The 18,032-nt window shown below is 56.8% G+C and overlaps 1 protein-coding gene across 1 annotated transcript; it reads right to left on the reverse strand.

Moving 5' to 3' along the window:
- Window positions 1-176: 176 nt before the first annotated feature.
- On the reverse strand, window positions 177-10,223 carry SLC29A1 (solute carrier family 29 member 1 (Augustine blood group)). Its single transcript, XM_075555022.1, has 13 exons — window positions 10,146-10,223; window positions 9,097-9,176; window positions 7,172-7,253; window positions 6,862-7,064; window positions 3,477-3,616; window positions 2,864-2,998; window positions 2,651-2,748; window positions 2,472-2,550; window positions 2,025-2,125; window positions 1,780-1,888; window positions 1,536-1,621; window positions 1,060-1,259; window positions 177-786 (listed from the first exon to the last, which is right to left on the reverse strand). The coding sequence occupies exons 2-13, from the start codon at window positions 9,120-9,122 to the stop codon at window positions 675-677; spliced, it is 1,371 nt and encodes a 456-aa protein (XP_075411137.1). The 5' UTR covers window positions 9,123-9,176; window positions 10,146-10,223; the 3' UTR covers window positions 177-674.
- Between the last annotated feature and the right edge of the window lie 7,809 nt (window positions 10,224-18,032).

The raw sequence follows: 18,032 nt of genomic DNA on the forward strand, positions 1-18,032 counted from the left end.
GAGGGCTCCCAGGCCCAGCTCTGGCCCAGCTGGGTCAAGCTCAAGCTTTGCTCATACCACACACACACATACACAGCCCACTCGCTCTCTGCCTTCTCCTGGGCATGAAGCCATGGCTGGAAGACAGCAGGGAACCATGGAGGGAAAAAAAAAGAAAGGTGAAAAGAAAAGGTCTGTTTATTTAGTAATAGTCTCTGAAGACACCAGGTCTCTATCGGGTACAAAAAGATGGCAGTATAATGGCAGTTTGGGCAGGGTGTGTGAAGGGTTGGAACTAGGCATGGGGAACATCCTCCTGGACGATGGATCACGGTCAGTCCTGGGCGCCAGTCGCCATGGTGCTCGGGCAGAACTCTGCACACACACCCATGGAGACCTAACAGACGTACTCCACTGAGCGAGTAGACTTTGGGGTCCTGCTCAAGTGGGGGCCACACAGAGCCAAGTCGATGGCGGGGGGCAGGGGCTGAGGCGGAGACTGCACTCCCAACACCACTTCACTCTGGCCCCCAGGCCCACTGTGGTTCCCACTGTCAACCTACAGGGGCCCCCCTCCTGGGCCAGAGGTCCATTCGAAGAGAAGAGAAACCCTCACCCCCCACTTCTGCCCATCCCTAACAGGCGGAAGGTGGCTGGCAGTAGGGGGGCAGGGCGATCCTATTGTCCATCTGTGCTCACGCAATTGCCCGGAACAGGAAGGAGAAGACAGCCCCCAGGGCCAGGCCGAGGCACAGGAAGAAGGCCATGATGGTTCCCGCAGTCTCTGCGTCCGCTGGCTTCACTTTCCTAAGGGTGAGAAGGCATGGCCACCGCCAGCCGGCCCTCAGTGTGCAGTGGACACCCCCTACACCCCACCCTGCATCCCTGACCCAGCTCCTTCCGTTTGAGGCGGACGAGTCCCCCTCATCCTGAGAACCTCTTTCCACCTAAGCCTGGGCACCTTGCCCCTACCCCCCACCCAGTCCTCTCCCTGGGGGTTACGTTCCAGGATCAGCCTCCATTTGCCTCTGCTGGGCACTACCCCCGCCCCCCAGAGGTCCCCAGCAGTGGTCCACTTGCCTGGGTCCAAAGCACATGCAGAGACTGGCAAGGTAGCCGTTGGAGAAGGCGAAGGCGGCCACAAGGAGGATGAACCAGGCGTCGTGCTCAAAGATCACGGGCAGGTGGTTGCGTGGCTGCACATTGCACAGGAGCAGCAGGGGCACGAACACCAGCCGAGCCACCACCAGGCCCGGCAGCCAGCGGCTGTCCTTCCCAGGCTGTGTGCGGGATACCAGGCAGTGCTGGGTCTCAGCCCCAAGAGAATACGCAGGCCCAGGGGTGCTGCTGGCTGGGGCCCCAGGAGCAGAAGGAAACCTCAGGGGCATTGATTCAGCAAGACGTGTGTGCGCACCCGTGTGGCATGCCTAGCCGCATATCTTAAGAGCGTAAGACACAAATAGTCCCTTCCCCGCCTGCCTTCTCAGGTTCCCTTCCTGGGCCTCAAGGTGAGATCCCTGCCCCTTCATTCCCCCAGGGCTGTCCCCTCTACTTACCCATGTGACTACGGCTGTGAGGGTCCGGCCCAGCCAGTCGAAGACATTGAAAGTCAGGAAGCAGGACACCGGAATGAAGTACTTTCCTGGAAAAGTTGGGGGATTACAGGATAGCATGTCCCGGCCCTCACTCGACCCCCGTTTCCCCAGCCAAGGAAAGGGCAAGCAGACCCAGGGCGGTCTTGCTGGGGAGAAGAGGCCCTCCGGTCTCCAGCCCTACCCTGGGGGCCTCTGGCGCCCTCACCCCAATCACTGTCGCCGGCAATGCTGGACTTGACATCAGAAGTCACGGCGGGAAATACCCCGATGGTGACGGTGAAGACGAAGCAGACAGAGAACGCCAGGACTGAGATCTGGGAAGAGGCCGGAGACGTACCCATGTCTATAGTTTCAGGGTGGTCCTGCAGAAAAGAGGGCCACCCGAGACACAGACACACGCACGTCCAAGCCCTGGGGCAAAGAGGGAGGAGGGAAGTGGGCCACACATACTTTCCTGAGGATGGCTTTCATGGAGGGGCTGCTGCTGGATGCAGGCTGAGAGCCAGGGGCTAAGGTCCTGGGCTCCTCTTTGCTGGCTTGTGGCATCTCTCCTGGGAGAGGAAAGGTTGTAGAGGGAGCTTCAGTTCTCCGGGGAGAGGTGACAAGAGGCAACATTCCCCCAAAGGGCGGGGGTTAGCTAGAAGCACATCCCCTCAGCTAGCCCCCAGGCTCACCTATGCCCAGCCCACACCTCGCCCCAGAGCCTCAGGCCCAGCTGCTTTCTTGAGAACCTGAAATTGCTTCAACCACAGGTAGTCCAAATCTCGGTTTTCTCCTTTCCAGGCCCTACTGCCCCCTCCCTGTCCCCGTGTCCTATGCTGTCTCGAGCACTCATCCTTGTCATTGCTCACACCGGCCTCGGCTGGCCTCAGCCCGGCTTCCCCGGGCTACTCAGACCTTTGCTGATGAGGCCCAGCTTGGTATCCTGCTCCGCAGGCCCTTCGAGCTTCAGCTGGTGGTAGAAGCGGTAGAATTCCTGTCAGAAAGGAAAAGATCGGGGGACAGAGATCTGGAGGTGAGGTCTCCTGAGTCCTGCTTCCCCATTTCCACTCTGGGGCGCTCTGTCCAGTGCTCACCAGCCGGGGCAGGCCCAGGTAGCAGATGATGGTCAGGATGACCACTCCACAGGCGGTGATGAAGTAGCCAAAGGCACTCTCCGACAACTCTGAGCCACCTGGGGCAGGGTGGGGGGGCGGTGATGGCAGGGTCTTCAGTGTCGGTACTGATCCAGGTGCCACACCCTTGTCCACAAAAGCCAGGGCAGGAGGCGGGTGGGCAGCTGGACTTACTGGCGATGGCGCAGATCATGGCTATTGAGGCGAAGAAGCCCGCCAACCCCTGGCCGCTCATGATGGGGGTGGTGTAGTTGGCAGGTAGGAGGCCAGCCAGCCCAAACAAGCTGCCCTGAAGGATGGCACCGAACGCTGGGGGGACAGGGCGGGCATCAGCCAAGGAGGGGGGACGGGGCTGGGGTCTGTGGGAAACCAGCCCAGAAGCCCTCAAGTCAGCCCCCAACTCATGTGGCACATGTGTATCAGAGCCGAACTGCTCCCTGGGCCTTTCTACGGAAGCACCTCTGGGGGAACTCCGTTTCACGAGCGAGCAGCCAAGCATGTTGACTGACCACCAAGGGACACGCACAGGGTTGCTGTAGTCAGTGCACAGGACAGCAGCTGGTCAGTTAGGGGAACACAGCCTCCTGCTGTTGCTGCTTTCCCCACAGGGAGTCCAGACCCGGAGCGGCCCTTCTCTCTGCTCCCATTCCAAACCCTGGTCCAGGCCTCTGGGCCTCCCCAGTCCATGATGCCCGTTCCCGCTTGGGAGAAGGATGGGGCTCCTTTGGGGCTGACCCTGGTTGATAGAACAGTGGCCTGGTGTAGGGGAGGCTGCGGCCTGACTTACAGTTGATGAGCATGATCTTGATCATGGTGAGGATGAAGAAGGGCAGCGGATCCATGGGCGTCTTCACGAGGACCGCTGTCACCATGAACACCAGCAGGATGGCCACCAGGCTGCCCAGAATCCGCACGGCCTGGGGGACCCTGTAAGGAGGGCAGGACAGGCGATCAACCAGGGGGCTGCAGTCTGAGGGACGTGGGAGGCAGGGAGGTCTGCAAAGACCAGGCTGGACACCCTACTTTGGGGACAGCAACCAGGGTCTCAGAACAGCTGAGTGTCCTCCAGACGCCTGGTTTTGGGTTAGGGACAAGCAACATATTCATTGAGGAAGAGCGGCCTTTCCCAGTAAGTGGTGCTGGGAAAACTGGATCTCCACCTGCAATCGAATGAAACCGGACCACAGCTCACACCACGTACAAAAACCCACGGTGGATCCAAGACCTCACCAGAAACCCCACCAAGCGCAGTAACGATCGTCCATGAAAAACCAGGGACAAGCTCAAGGGCCCTCGTCCAAAGCAGAAACACACCACCAAACACAATGAAGAACAAGCACAGTCCGGAGACACAAGACCTTCTGAAAAGAGGACCACCTGTACGTGCATCCAAAGAACGAATTCAGCAAAGGAGTGAAAAGAGAGCCCACAGACTGGGAAATATTCAGCAATGATCCATCTGAGAAAGGGCCCGTTTAACAAATTGAGAGCAAAAAGCAACACCTTGATTAAGAAAAGCACACGCCATCCAATTAAAGTTGGCACAAGGCATGAATAGATAATTTATTAAAGATGACCTCCAGCCAGCTGAAACTCACAGAAGAAATGCAAATTAAAATGATGAGCTTCCACCTCATCCCGACAGGCACTCTGGGGACAGTGTTAAAAAATAATCAAAACCAGAAAATCAAAAATGCTGGAGAGGACGCGGATACTGGTGTGCCCATACACTGCTGGCAGGACTGTAGCATCGTACGGCCACGATGGAAAATAGCCGGGCGCTTCCTTACATGCCCGTGAGACGCTGCCATCTCTCCACTGTGTCGAGCCACAGGAGGAACCACGAGCAGAGGCATGCACACCCACGGGCATCGGTGAAATTTCGGTAACAGCAAAAAGATGGAAGCACCCAAAACTCCCCTGTCGGGGACGGACTGGATAGGTGAATGCTGGTAGATACACCCAGTGGAGTATTATGCACCTCCAAAAACCCAAGAGGGAATCGTGAAGCACCTCGCAACGTGAGCCAAATTAGAAGACATCACACTCAGCGAAGTTGGTCAATCTCATCAAGATACGTATTTCATGAGATTATTATTATAGAATTTAAGAAATACCATAGCAATAAGGAAAATGGCTTTCCACACCGAACCAAAGACTTTACAGGCTATGACGAGGGGCAGGGAGAGGAGAGAGAGGTGGGGGAAGGAGGGAGAGTGAGGGGAAACAAGAAAAGAGCCGCATCCACAGGGTGGGAGGACACGATCCGGAAACTCACTGTTCAGATGGGCTGGGCTGTGAACGATGTAAAGTATGTTTTCCTTAATTTGAAATTAAAAAGTCAATACAAAACCAGCACGAGGGTAGGTGGCAGCCCTCGACAACCTCCCAGTTTCCTTACCCAGCAGATCCAAATACTGGTCTGAGTGGTACAATAGTGGAAAAAGTACAATCAAAACTGACTTCCATTCTTTTGTGACTCAAGAGCAGGCGACAAACAAACATTTGCCAGTGGGCAGCTAAAGTATGACCCTGGGCCCCGCCCATGCACAGCAAGTAGGAGGGAAGAAAATACAAATGCCTGAGAACAAGGAGTCCACCGGACCGATGGACTAGACCGATGGACTGCACACATCCCAGCCTTCCTGCGCCTGAGACCCCCGGAAGGGATCGCAGTGAGTGGTCCTGGAGGGAGCAACAAACCTCAAAATCATTAAAAAAAAAAAAAAAAAGACAGGGCTTACTGGTCTGAAAGACCCTGGTGTGCAACCTGTGTGATCGCATGGTCCCGAAGGGATCAGTTATCAGGCATCAAAGAACAAAAAATCATATCATTGGCTACACACCTCCATGATACGATCGCCGAAGACAAACGGGTGCATAAGCAAATGTGGCGAAGAAAGCTGATGGTGCCCGGCTATCAAAAGAGATAGTGTCTGGGGTCTTAAAGGCTTGAAGGTGAACAAGCGGCCATCTAGCTCAGAAGCAATAAAGCCCACATGGAAGAAGCACACCAGCCGGTGTGATCATGAGGTGCCAAAGGGACCAGGGATAAGGCATCCTGCAAAAAAAAAAGAATATATATATATATATATATGTGTGTGTGTGTATATATATATATATCATAGTGAATGAAGGGGGAAATGCAGAGTGGAGACCCGAGGCCCAAGTGTTGACCACTGGAGATCCCCTCATAGAGGGGTTTAGGAGAGGAGATAGGTTAATTAGGGTGCGAGGTAGTACCGATGAAGAACACAGCTTTCCCCCAGATCCTGGATGCTTCCTCCCCCCAACTACCATGATCCGAATTCTACCTTGCAGGACTGGATAGGGCAAAGGTTGTATACTGGTGCATGTGGGAGCTGGAGGCACAGGGAATCCAGGGTGGATGATACCTTCAGGACCAGGGGTGTGAGAGGTGATGCTGGGAGAGTGGAGGGTGAGTGGGTTGGAAAGGGGGAACCGATTACAAGGATCCACATGTGACCTCCTCCCTGGGAGATGGACGGCAGAGAAGGGGGGGAAGGGAGACTCCGGATAGGGCAAGATACGACAAAATAACAATCTATAAATTATCAAGGGCTCATGAGGGAGTGGGGAGGGAGGGGGAAGGGAGGGAAAAAAAAAAAGAGGACCTGACGCAAAGGGCTTAAGTGGAAAGCAAATGCTTTGAGAGTGATTGGGGCAAAGAATGTATGGATGTGTTTTATATGATTGATGAATATATATGTGTGGATTGTGATAAGAGTTGTATGAGCCCCTAATAAAATGTAAAAAAAGAAAAGAAAAAAAATGATTAGGGCAAAGAATGTACAGATGTGCTTTATACAACTGATATATGTATATGCATGGATTGTGATAAGAGTTGTATGAGCCCCTAATAAAATGTTTTTTTAAAAAAGACCCTGGTGTGAGACCTCTGAACCTGAGACCAGAGAACTGAGTGCACCTCGGAGGTCCACCTGTCAGCCCGATGATAGATGATCCTTAGAACAATCAACCCCACCACATCAACAGGTAGCATCTGCCCAGAAGTAAAGTTCAAAAGCGGGGGAGGGAGGGGCAAGAGGGGGACAAAAGGAAGGGTAAATGGAACCAATAACCACTGAAAAGCAATTTGCTCTGTAAACTTTCACACACACACACTCTCGCGGGGTGTTGGGTGGTCTCACTTCTGGTGCAGGAAGGAGTTGAGGCAAGTGAAGATCAGCAGGGGCAGCATGGCACACAAGGTCATGACGTTGTTGAAGATGTCGCTGAGAAAAGTCCGCTCAGAAGAGGGTGCAGGGGGCATGGCGGAGGCCTGGATGCCCTTGGCCACTGGGGCAGTGCCCAAGGATGCATTCTGGGGCCTTTCCAGACGGTCTTTGAAATACTGTGGGAGTCGAGGAGGAATGTTGAAATCTGTCCCTGGGCCTATGGGTCAGAGGTAAGCCCTGCGTGCCCGCCAGCCACGCCCCTCGGGCCCGGGCCCAGCCTCACCAGTGTGGCCGTCATGAAGAAGTTCCAGGGTAGTAGCGTCCCCAGACCCAGCATGAAGAAGATGATCCAGACAGCTTTGTACCTGGGTGGGGGGATGGGAGGGGGAACCCAAGTGATGCCCTCACCCACTACCCTCCCTGACCTGCCGTTGCTCCAGGTGCCCCTCTGATTGGGACTGGAGACTGGGTTAGAGACTTCTGTGTCGATGGGCCCACGGACACGTGTCCTCCGACAGGTGTGCTTACTGGGATCCAGGGCTGGTGTGGGGAAGGGAACCGTGGAGGCAGGTCCGGGACAAGGGACAAAATGACATGGCCGACACGACCTTGGTTCTCAGCCCAGGAAAACGGGGGATGCTGCAGGCTGGGAACCAGCGTGACCCCACATCCGGGGTCGGTTTTGGACGGGTGAGTAGAGAGCAAACAGCAAGTGACTGTGTCTCGCCTGCCCTCACCAGGGAGGCTGGAACTGATTATGGTGTTTGGGCAGGGATCCTGTGGCTCTCCAAAAGAGGGTTTCTGAGGTCAAGGAACTCCCAGCCTGCTCTGGGACAAGTGAGGCAGGCAGGCCGTGCCTCAGAGTGGCTGGGAAAGGAGGACGCTGGCCTGGACAGAACCAGGCCCCGAGGTGTAAACAAGCGCCGGCCGCCTCAGCTTTGGGCAGGGCACTGCCCCAAACCCTACTCCTCAGGGCCGTCTGGGGCAGGTCAACCTGGTCTGGAGGGTTAGCCGCTCCCCCACCTTCATCCCCACATACGACTGCCGCCGCCTCCCCACTGTCCCCCACTTCCCCCCCAGCTTTCTCCCTGGATGTCTGGGCTCAGCATAAGGTGCTCACAAACTGGCCTGGATCAGCGGGCCATGGCAAGCAAGCCCCCAGATTCTCTCAGCATCCTCCCCTTGAGAAAGGCACAGTGGGCTTGACTCACAGGCCCAGAAACCAGGGAGGACCTCCCAGCAAGGGTCAAACAGTGCAGAGCAGAGGGCCAGGAAGGCCAGGCTGTCGGTAAGTGAGCGCAACAGGGAGGGTGGAGATGGAAAGAAAAATGAGCTCGAGGCGACGAGGGATATTGAGGTCAGGCTGGGTGGGCGAGCGGGCAGGCAGCCCGAAGATGGACAGGAGGGCCTAATAAGGGCCGTGTATTTACTCCCTCTCTATACACCCTCTCCCTCCACAAACATCCCTGGGGCAGCAATCCTTGGCTCTCTTTTAAGATCCAAAAAGAGCCCCACAGAAATGCAGCTCCCGCCCAAGGTGCCAGGCCAGTAGCGGCCTGACTCTGGGCCCTGAGGCATGGGAGGCCGACAGGGCAGGCTTGGGGGGCTGTGATGGGGAGGCCTGCGCTGGGCACCTGTGAGCAACCAACAGTTACGGCTCTCAGCTTTCTTGAGCCCTTAACCCTTTGGAGACCTGGAATCAAGCGTCAGCCTCTCCCTGAAACACGCTTGCCCAATGGCAATAGCGCGGCAAACTTGAAAGGCACTCTGGCAGCACCCTGCGTGGGAGAAGGGAGCCTTAGAGGAAGGGTGGGTGAAGGACACGGTGGGGAAGAAGTCAGCTGAGGTGAGGTGCTGGGCAGCTGAGGGAGGGCAGCTCCGCCAGATGTGCTTGGGAAACGCAAGGAGCTGCCAAGTCCCTCTCGGTGGTGGCGGTGGCGGCGAGAGGAGCCGAAAGTGGCCGGCTAGTTAGAGAGCAATAGTGGAAATATTGACAGGCCAGGGAGGGACTGCCACCCACCCACCGAAGGCACGTACGTACACCCATGTACACACACATACACACACACACAAGCGCAGCACCCACCCCTGACCCAAACATGACTACTTAGTCAGAAGGCTAGTCAGCAGAGGCAGGCAGACTCTAAAGCACACCACACCCAGTGGGCTGGGAGCCCTGTTAGTTAGTTAATACCCTCACCCCAATACCTGTCTTGAGGCTGATTGGTTGTCATGGTTATGGAGAGTCCAGGGTCTTGGGGCAGAGTGCTCCCTCCCTTGGAGGCTTGCTGGGGGCAGAAGCAGAGAGAGGTTGGCTGGGCCCTGCCCCAAGCTGCTCCACCTGGGTGTGTGGCAGGCTCTGCTCCCTGGCCCCCTATGGGCCCCTGGCCTGCGGGCCAGTGCAGCTCAGGCTCTACCTGGCTCCCTGCCGGGCTCTGCTACTGCTATTTTTATGCACCAGCTCAGCAGTGTGTGCCTGGGACCTGGGAGTGTGGGAGGAGAGGGGTCAGGGGCACTGACAACAATGGAAGGAGGGGCAGGAGGAGGTGAGTAGAGTGTGGCTGATAGAACAAAGAGGGCAAGGAGGAAGTGTGGGAGTGTGTGTGTGGGTGGGTGGGGGGACACAAGACTGAGGCCTGCTGGAGAGCCCTCCCCAGTCCCTCCCAGGGGACCCCTGGGTCCATGGCTGGAGGGGGCTTTGAAGAGCTGGTCCCTCTTGGAGATACCCTCCTCCAGCACCCCTGCTGGGGGGGCGGGTACCCCAACCTTCCTGTCCAGGCACTGCTCAAGGGCTTCCTACTTCCAAAGCAGTTTTCCAGGAAAATATTTCACAATAGGTGTGTGGACCCAGTCCTCCCACAGCTTTGCCTGGCCTAGTGGCTCCCAGAGACCCCTGCCCCAGGGTCACCCCCCCACCTCAGTTCCTCTGACTCATTCCCAGGCCTTTGACTTCTTCCCCTTTTAAGAGAGAAGCCCTAAAGGGAAGCCTGGAGGGCTGGGGCCAGAGTCCTGGTTGACCGCACCATCCCAAAGTTCCAACCCCCCATTCCTCCACCCTCTAACCCCTGTCCCCCTGTCCCTCAGGGAGAGTCATCCTGGCACAGCAGATAAAACAGCTCCCCTGCTGGATAGCAGGCAGCCCGGAGGCCAGTCCTGGGGCACCCCCCATGTCTGGCACGTGCTGGCCTAACTCTGGGTCAAGTCATGCCATTTGGGGTGGTGTTCCGGGACCTCCCCCGGCCTGACCAAGCACTCACCAGATGCCCGTGCTTGTCTGCAGAAGAACCGGGGCAGGCACCAGGTCCGAGCTCAGGCGTGGGCTGCAGGTCTTCTGCGTAGGTTCCTGGGTGGGGGTCCAGAATTACCAAGGGAGCGAAGGCATGTTGGGCGACAACTCCTGGGGCCTGCCATTCTGAGAAGTCTCTAGCAGCCCAGGAGATAACAGCCACTTCTGTGGCTTAGAAGATAAGTGACCAAGGCAATCAGCAGGGGAGCTGCAAGGGGGTGGGATAAGGAGGTGGACCCAGGGGCAGCTGAGTTTTGGGCCCCAGCCTGAGACAGACTTTCTCCTGTCATTGAAACCCCTGCGACCTGAAGAGGCAATCCCAACCCTCCTGAGAACCCCTCCCCACACACACATCCCCAACAAACTGCAGACTCTCAGGGTCTTCCTCAGCCCCCAACCCAGAGCTAGATGGGGGCAGACCCACCCATCTCCGAAGGCAGGCAGTGCTGCTGTCATGCCTCCTCCCAACAACTATTGGGCAGTATAGAACAGTAGCTACCTTCTCTAAAGAACTAGGGATGAGGGGCTCTGCTGGGTGTGTAGAGGGGCAGGGGAGTGGGGTGGGCAGAAAATGCTTAGGAGTCAGGTTTTCGATTAGGGAGCAGGGAGGGGAACCCCCAGTTTCTCACCTCAGCAGGTTGGGTTGGTCCCTCCCCTCCCACACCCCACGTGGGGTCCTTGAATGAAGAGCAAGCAGGGTTTCAAACCCTACGGGAGACCATCTTCCCTTCCAGTCAGAAGTATTTTCTCTGGACCTCTCATGCACACTAGCTACAAACCCCCACCCCAAGCTCTGCTCTCAGCTTGCTCCATGCTGAGAAGTGGGCTGATTCAACCCCGGACATGCAGCAGACCTGCCCAAATGTTTTGTTCTTGTCTCCCCTTTGCCCAGCCACCATCAGCAATTCGATACCCCGCTCAGAGATTCAGGTGTCCGGCCCTCCAGTCATGCCTTGGCCTGCCCAACATATGGCTGTAAAAGTAGCCACTCAACTGAGTACCAGGCCCCACAGCTCCCTGCACCCTAGGGCTTGTAGAAATGCCCTTGCGCTAACATCGGACTTCACTGACCAGGATGCCATAGGGGTCCGGCTCCTCCTCTTTTCCCTCAACCCCGGTGGCTGAGGTTCAGAAAGATGGAGTTACTTGCCTAAGGTCACGCAGCTAGTGAGTGCAGTTTACGCTAATCTGCTTCTGGGGTGGGAAGGGGAGGTAAAAAGATGGCTTCTGGGCTATTCCGAGATAGAGTGGGAGGTACAGGTGCTGTGGCTCGCCTGCCAGAGGAAGAAAAGTAGGTGAAGATCAAAGTCATCACCAACCTGGGACCTAAATGTGAATCAGGGCACATCCCGCTCCGCCCACTGCCTATTTTACACACACACACACACACACACACACACACACACTGGTGGCGGCGGGTCAGCACAGGATAGAGAAGCAACAAGAGGCTGTGGAGGTTACTAAGAGTGGACAAAGGGGCAGTCATGAGGTTGGGGGACGGCCCAAGGCGGTTAGAGGGGCTGCCTTGTCCACTAACAGCTCTCCCCGCCAGGATGTGTATCCTTGTCCTCTGAGTGAACGAGGGTCCTCTCTGTGGGACTAAATGAGGATGCACCCAGGGAGAGGTGGCTCGGGGGACACCAATTCCGCCAGTAAGAGGCAGAATTAAAGAGACAGCTCCCCACCTCCCATTCCGCGTCCTCCGTCCCCCCTCCTACCAACGCAGCCGCCGCTCAGTCCCTCCCCAAATCGATCGCGATTAACCATTCACTCGCTTGCCCCTGGCGGAGGTCAGCGCGGCCACAGCCGGGCTTGGACCCGGGGGCCGCTCGGGTCCCCACTCTGGCAGGGTGCCCTCCCCGAGCGAGCCCCAGCCGGTCCCCGCCACGTGCTGCGCAGCTCTGCGCGCTCGGCGCAGGGCCCCCACCCAGGGTGTCCCAGCCGCGCAGCGGCCAGGCCCAGCCTCCCAGCCTCGTGGTCGGGGGAAGCGGCGCCTTCCGCCTCGGCAGTCCCCGGCCCGGGCCCGGCCAGCACCTGCTCGAGAAGGGCTCCTTCCGCGCCGATGTCCGCGCGCTCTCTGGTCTCTTCCCGCGCCCGCCGAGCAAGCACCGCCCCCCGCTGGGCCCGCCCCCGCCCGCCCGGCCACGCCCGCTGCGGTTCCGGACGCCTGGGGGCCCATCCCGCGCCCCGCCCCCCGCGAGACCCAGCGTCTGCACCCCAACCCTCCCCTATCAAGGTGGGCACTACCTTCTCCAGCTGCGAGCCCCCCGCTGGGATTAAGCAAACTCTCAAAGAACCAGGCTCCAATGACCGTCTGCTCGGACGCCAGCCCAGATGTTCCGTTATCCTCCCAAACCCTGCCCAGCCTCTCCCTCCGCAGCGCGCTGGCTGCCCTGTCTGCCCCCTTTTCTCCACGCAGCGTTCTCGCTCCCAGCCTTGCTCTGTCCCCTTCTGCCCGATGGGATCCCTCCAATTTGAAACGACCGATTGTTCTGCGACCTGCATGGTGGGCGGTCCCCCCACACCACACACACACACACACACACACACACACACACACACACACACACACACACACACACACACACACACTACAACTTTGACTTGGAGGAGGATGGCAGGTGTTCCGTGCCTGTGGTGGGGGAAGGCGTAGAGACACTTTGGAAACTGAGGCACAGCTGGGGATTGGAGGAGCAGAAAGGATGTGGGTACAGCCTGGCATCCTGAAGTGAACCCTATTGTCTTTGAGAAGGTGGAAACCTGGCTGCACCCTACACACCCCTGAGCTGAGGAGGAGGGGATGGCCACATTCAGGAGGTGGGTGGGCTTTGTGTTCATCAAGGATTTCCAAGGGAGGGAAAAGGATCTCTTCCACCCCCACCCCACACACCCAGCCACCTTTTTTGTTTGCTTGTAAGGAAATGGGGAGGGAGCACCTACCAACCCCACAGTAGCTCTAGTACAATCCACAGACTGCAGAGAGAAATCCACAGACCAGAAAATCCAACCAGGTTCCCCGGCCTCAAAACTATCCCCTGGGGGCATTGGGAGCTGTTGAGAAGGGCTGTTAATCTAAAGATCAGCAGTTTGACCCCACCAGCCGCTGCTTAGGAGCAAGAGGAGGCTTTCTGCAGTCGTAAAAGATTTACTGTCTCAGAAACCCAGAGGGCCCGCCGTCATATAGATGGAAATAAATTGAGACTTTCTGCAGTCATAAAAGATTTACTGTCTCAGAAACCCAGAGGGGCAGTTCTACCCAGTCCCATAAGTCGGAAATTGACTCAATGGCAGTGAGTAACATGGGGAGAGATAAACAGTCACACCCTGTCCGTGAAGTAGCTTTTCTACTTGGGGTCAAGGAGCTCTCTCCAAGATAATCCAAGAGGCACGGTTTACCCAGCCTTCTTGCTCCATGGATTTTCTTAAACCCCCGCAGAGCCCTCACACACCAGGTTCCCACCCCAGTCTTAACCAAACAGAGGCCAGGAAGACGGCTCCGGTGGTATTTTCCTAGGCACTGCCCCACGGCTTGTGGGAAACTCCATGTCCTAGCCACAGCCCCCACCGTCTTGTTTGTCTGTCTCTCTGTCTTCCTCTCCAGTCTTCCTTGACCCCCTGCCTCCTCTCGCCACTCTCCTTTCCCATCTGTGGGCCTGTGGGGGTGGCAAGCTTAGTGGTCAGACAAATCTGCTAGGCATGGCCAGACCTGTGGACGCAGGCTGCAGTTGTGACAAAGGGGGGCTGGGAGCGGAAGGTAGCTGGGCGGAAGTGGTGAGGGTCCCAGGCCAGACTGGGGAAGGCTAGTTCCTCTCCCCACCCCCGCTGGGGCCTGGCAGGCTCCCTGGATGGCAGCAGCTAGGGCTGTTATTACTGGAGAGAAGCCCATCTGGCACGTACCCTGCCTGGGCCCCTAGCCAGCACCCACACCCCTTCAGAGCCGTCCCCTCCTGCCCCCTGCTTGCCCCCCTTCGACTGGCAGAGGTGGTTGCTAGGTGTCAAGGCCCTCTGCTGGACAGCCCCAGAGTTTTACTAGCCAGGCTTTCAGTCCTCCTCATCTTCTGTCCAGTCTGTGGCTCTTGACGTTCCTGGGCTGGGGCGGGAAGGGCTGGCCCAGCTGTATTCCCCCACCCATGCACTCTATTTGGGGTTGTGGTTTGTCCCAGTTGTTCCTCCCCCCTTTCCACGCCCCAAACCCGTTCACCACCTCACATTTAGTTCCATCCGCCCCAGGCCTGTGTCTTCTCAGCTGTCAAAACCGGCCATCTGTGTTTGCTCAGTCACATGTCTCACGTGTGTCTATAGTCCCCGTATGTGGGTCATTACCCCTCCATGGCTTAATGGCAGGACTGAGACCAGACACCTGTCTGAAGTGCCACATCTAAGGAGGTGACCAAAACAATCTCACTAATCAAGATAAATATTTTAAAATGATATTTAAAAATTATAAAAAGAATGTTGAAAAGAAAAAATTATACAAATAAAATAAATAAAGATGGGGAAAAGTCAATGCTAAAAAAAGATATTTTAATCAAATATATTTTAAAAGTCAAAATTAGTGGGGGTGGGGGGGAATCCATGATATCAGCTCGTGTAAAGATTTACAGCCTGTCACTGTCAGCACACAACAAGTCCCGGCCCGGAATCCCCCTGTGGCAAAAATGTGGCAGTTTGAACAAGCCGTTGCGGAAGACAGGCGTGGTGCTGTGCCACCTTCGAAACCATGCGACCATGCACTGCTGCTCTGCACAGGAGGGAGGCCGTGAGTCACAAGACTGACAACTGACAACATCAACAGTCCCGGCCTTGGCTTCCTTGGCTGCAGGCTACGTTCAGGAAGACAGGCGCAAAGTCAGGGTTCATGCCTGCTTTCCTCTTTCCTTCCTGCGTCTGACAGTGGTCACGTTGCTCCCATCGCGGACCCTCAGCGTTGGCCAGCGCTCTAACCTTGTGGGCATCTGTCTAGCTGGGTGGAGGAAAGGCCGTCCGGAAAGAAAAGAAAGGAAACTTATGTCATAGCCCCAGGACCAGGTCAGATAGCAGAGTCGCTCCCGTACAGGGCAGGGGAGACCTACCCCATATTAAAGAGAAACAGAGAACTGACCCATCCTGATAGTAGCCGAATGGCACCTATTTCCCCCGCAGAGTCGGGGTTCGTGGGTTAGAACGGACGGCTTTCCAATGACCTACCACAGTCCCCATTTAACTACCAAAGTTTCCAACGGATCTCCTCCAGACTCAACTGCTACTCTGGGCCTCGGTCGGTGCTCCAATCCCAACGTCTGCCTGCTGCGGGGTCGCGCCAGCTGCGGCGGCGGCGGGAGAAGCGCGCAGGTCCCGCACCCCCCACCCCGGCTCCCGCGCACCTGCGAGACTTCGGGGAGGGCCTCCGGAATTTGGGGGACCCAGCCCTCGGGGCTAGGGCTGCGTTCTGAGGTCGCGCAGGCCGGCGGGCAGTCTGCAGCCCCGCCGCCCCGCCGCGCCAGCGGGGCCTCCGCCCGGGAGCGCGAGCGGGCAGCAGTGGGAGGGCCGGCGGGAGGGCGGGGGCGCGCAGGGAACAGTTGGGGACGCGGAGGTTCCGACGTCCTTTCCTCCGCCCAGCGCCTCCGCCTTCCGGAGGGTGGAGAGCACGTGCGCTGGCGCTCCAGTCCCGGGAGGAAGCGGAGGATGCTGAGTGGGGAGGGAGGGAGGCAGGGGCTTGGCCTCCTTTCTCTCTCCAACGGGTATGTGTGTAAGCAGAGGATGTCTGTGTGTGTGTGTGTGTGTGCACGCGCGCGTGCATGTGTGTAAGCAGAGGATGTCTCCCCAACCCCATACCTCTGATGGTGAGTGTGTGTGTGTGTGTAAGCAGAGGATGTATACCTCTGATGGTGTGTTTGTGTAAGCAGAGGATGTCTCCCCAACCCCATACCTCTGATGGTGAGTGTGTGTGTGTGTGTGTAAGCAGAGGATGTATACCTCTGATGGTGTGTGTGTGTGTGTGTGTGTGCATGTGTGTAAGCAGAGAATGTCTCCCCAACCCCATACCTCTGATGGTGTGTGTGTGTGTGTGTGTGTGTGTGTGTGTGTGTGTGTGTGTAAGCAGAGGATGCTGAGTGGAGAGGGAGGGAGGCAGGGACCTGGCCTCCTTTCTCTCTCTCCAACGTGTGTGTTTAAGCAGAGGATGTGTGTGTGTGTGTGTGTGTGTGTGTGTGTGTGTAAGCAGAAGGTGTCTCCCCATACCTCTGATGGTGTGTGTGTGTGTACCCGGCATCCCGAAAGGGACCTGTTTTCCTCACTGCTCCTCTGAACCTAAAGCCCAAACCCACCCTGGGAAGCAGGGAGGATGGTGACCGTGACCTAGAACATAACAATAAGCAATTTTCCAGAGCCCCGCATGCAAATTCTACATAGGTCTGACAGCTCTTCTTTGGCCCCCCTCAGGGCTCTCCTTGGGCAAGGAGAAATGAGGAGGGACTTTTCCTCCGCTGAAGCCCCCTCCCCTGGGGTGGGCATTTCCGCAGTTAGCCCCTGGACTCCCTTGACAGATACCCTGTCCATCACCTCTTTCCATCTTCCCTCCGAGAAGAGTCCCCAGGCTCCCTGGATACTTTCCTCCTCCTCAGAACTGGCCACCAACCTTACTCCAAGAGAGGGGCCCCTGGCTGGATCAGGGCATGACCCACCAACTTAAGTTCAAACCGCAGCTCTCAAGTCTTTCCCTGTGGAGAGGCTGGTGGCTTGGAAGTGAGCAGTTAGACCCAGTGTGTAAGACAGCCGTGACCCTTTCACACAGGTCCTCATGGGTTGGTGACCCCCCTCACATTATTTTCGTTGCTACTTCATCACTGTCATTTTGCTACTGTTATGAATCGGGTGACCCCTGTGAAAGGGTCTTTCGACCCCCTAAGGGGTGGAGACCCACAGGTTGAGAACCGCTGGGGTAATACCTAATATACCGAGGCCAGGTGTCAGAGACTGGACTTTGGGGGGGGGGCAGTCTACCTCATAGTAGCACTTGGTGGGTTTTCAGTTAACAGCCTGATATTTAACACCACCGGGACTCTTAACAGAAGTTCCCCAAAGCCAAACTCACTGCCATGTGACTCATGGGCAGCAGAGCTGGCCCTGTGGGACCCCAGAGCAGACAGCTTTAGCTTTTTCCCTCTAGCCCCCTGGTGGTTTTGAACGGCAGACCTTGCAGTTAGCAGCTCCACACACAAGCAAACCCATGATGCAACTGAAGTTGAAAACCAAGTAAAACTTCCGGGCATGGAGGCGACAGTGGAGTAGGGGAGCGGTGGTCCTCTGCCTGCGCTGCCACCAGGTGAGACTGTTATATGGCTGTATTACAACTGCAGGGGTTTGGGGACCAGACTATGAAGGCCAGATTCAGATCAACAACTATTTATTGAACGCTTGCTGCATGCTGGGCTTTGGGCGGGTCTCCCTCCCTAAGGGACCCAAGGTCTTAATATTTACCTCCAAGCTTGATACCCCGAGCTTGGCAGGCAGACAGTCTTGCCGCTCAGTAAAATTGACAGGCATCCCCCCTGGATTCAGTGCTGCCCTTTACTGGACCTCACCGTCCTCATTTGCCTGGGACGGTGGCTCCCCTCCCGCTGAGGTGGTTAGAAGTGGTCTTCGGAGAATCTGTGGGGCTGGAGGCAACGGTCAGTTTTCTGCTGGGTGCAGAGCGGGTGGGTGTCCTTCCAGAAGATCTTTCTGCTGGGGGTGGGTGGTAGGGAGAGGGTCCTAAGTCCTGGTCAGGCTCTTCTCTTGCTCACTCCCCCATTGTGTCTCCTGACCGGCAGGTGCCAGGGCTGTTCAATTCCAAAAGAAAGCCTTTCAGCGGACCCAGCCACAGCCAGGACTCAGAGTC

This window comes from Tenrec ecaudatus, chromosome 7 (assembly GCF_050624435.1).
Source record: "Tenrec ecaudatus isolate mTenEca1 chromosome 7, mTenEca1.hap1, whole genome shotgun sequence".
In the NCBI taxonomy this organism is placed as follows: domain Eukaryota; kingdom Metazoa; phylum Chordata; class Mammalia; order Afrosoricida; family Tenrecidae; genus Tenrec; species Tenrec ecaudatus.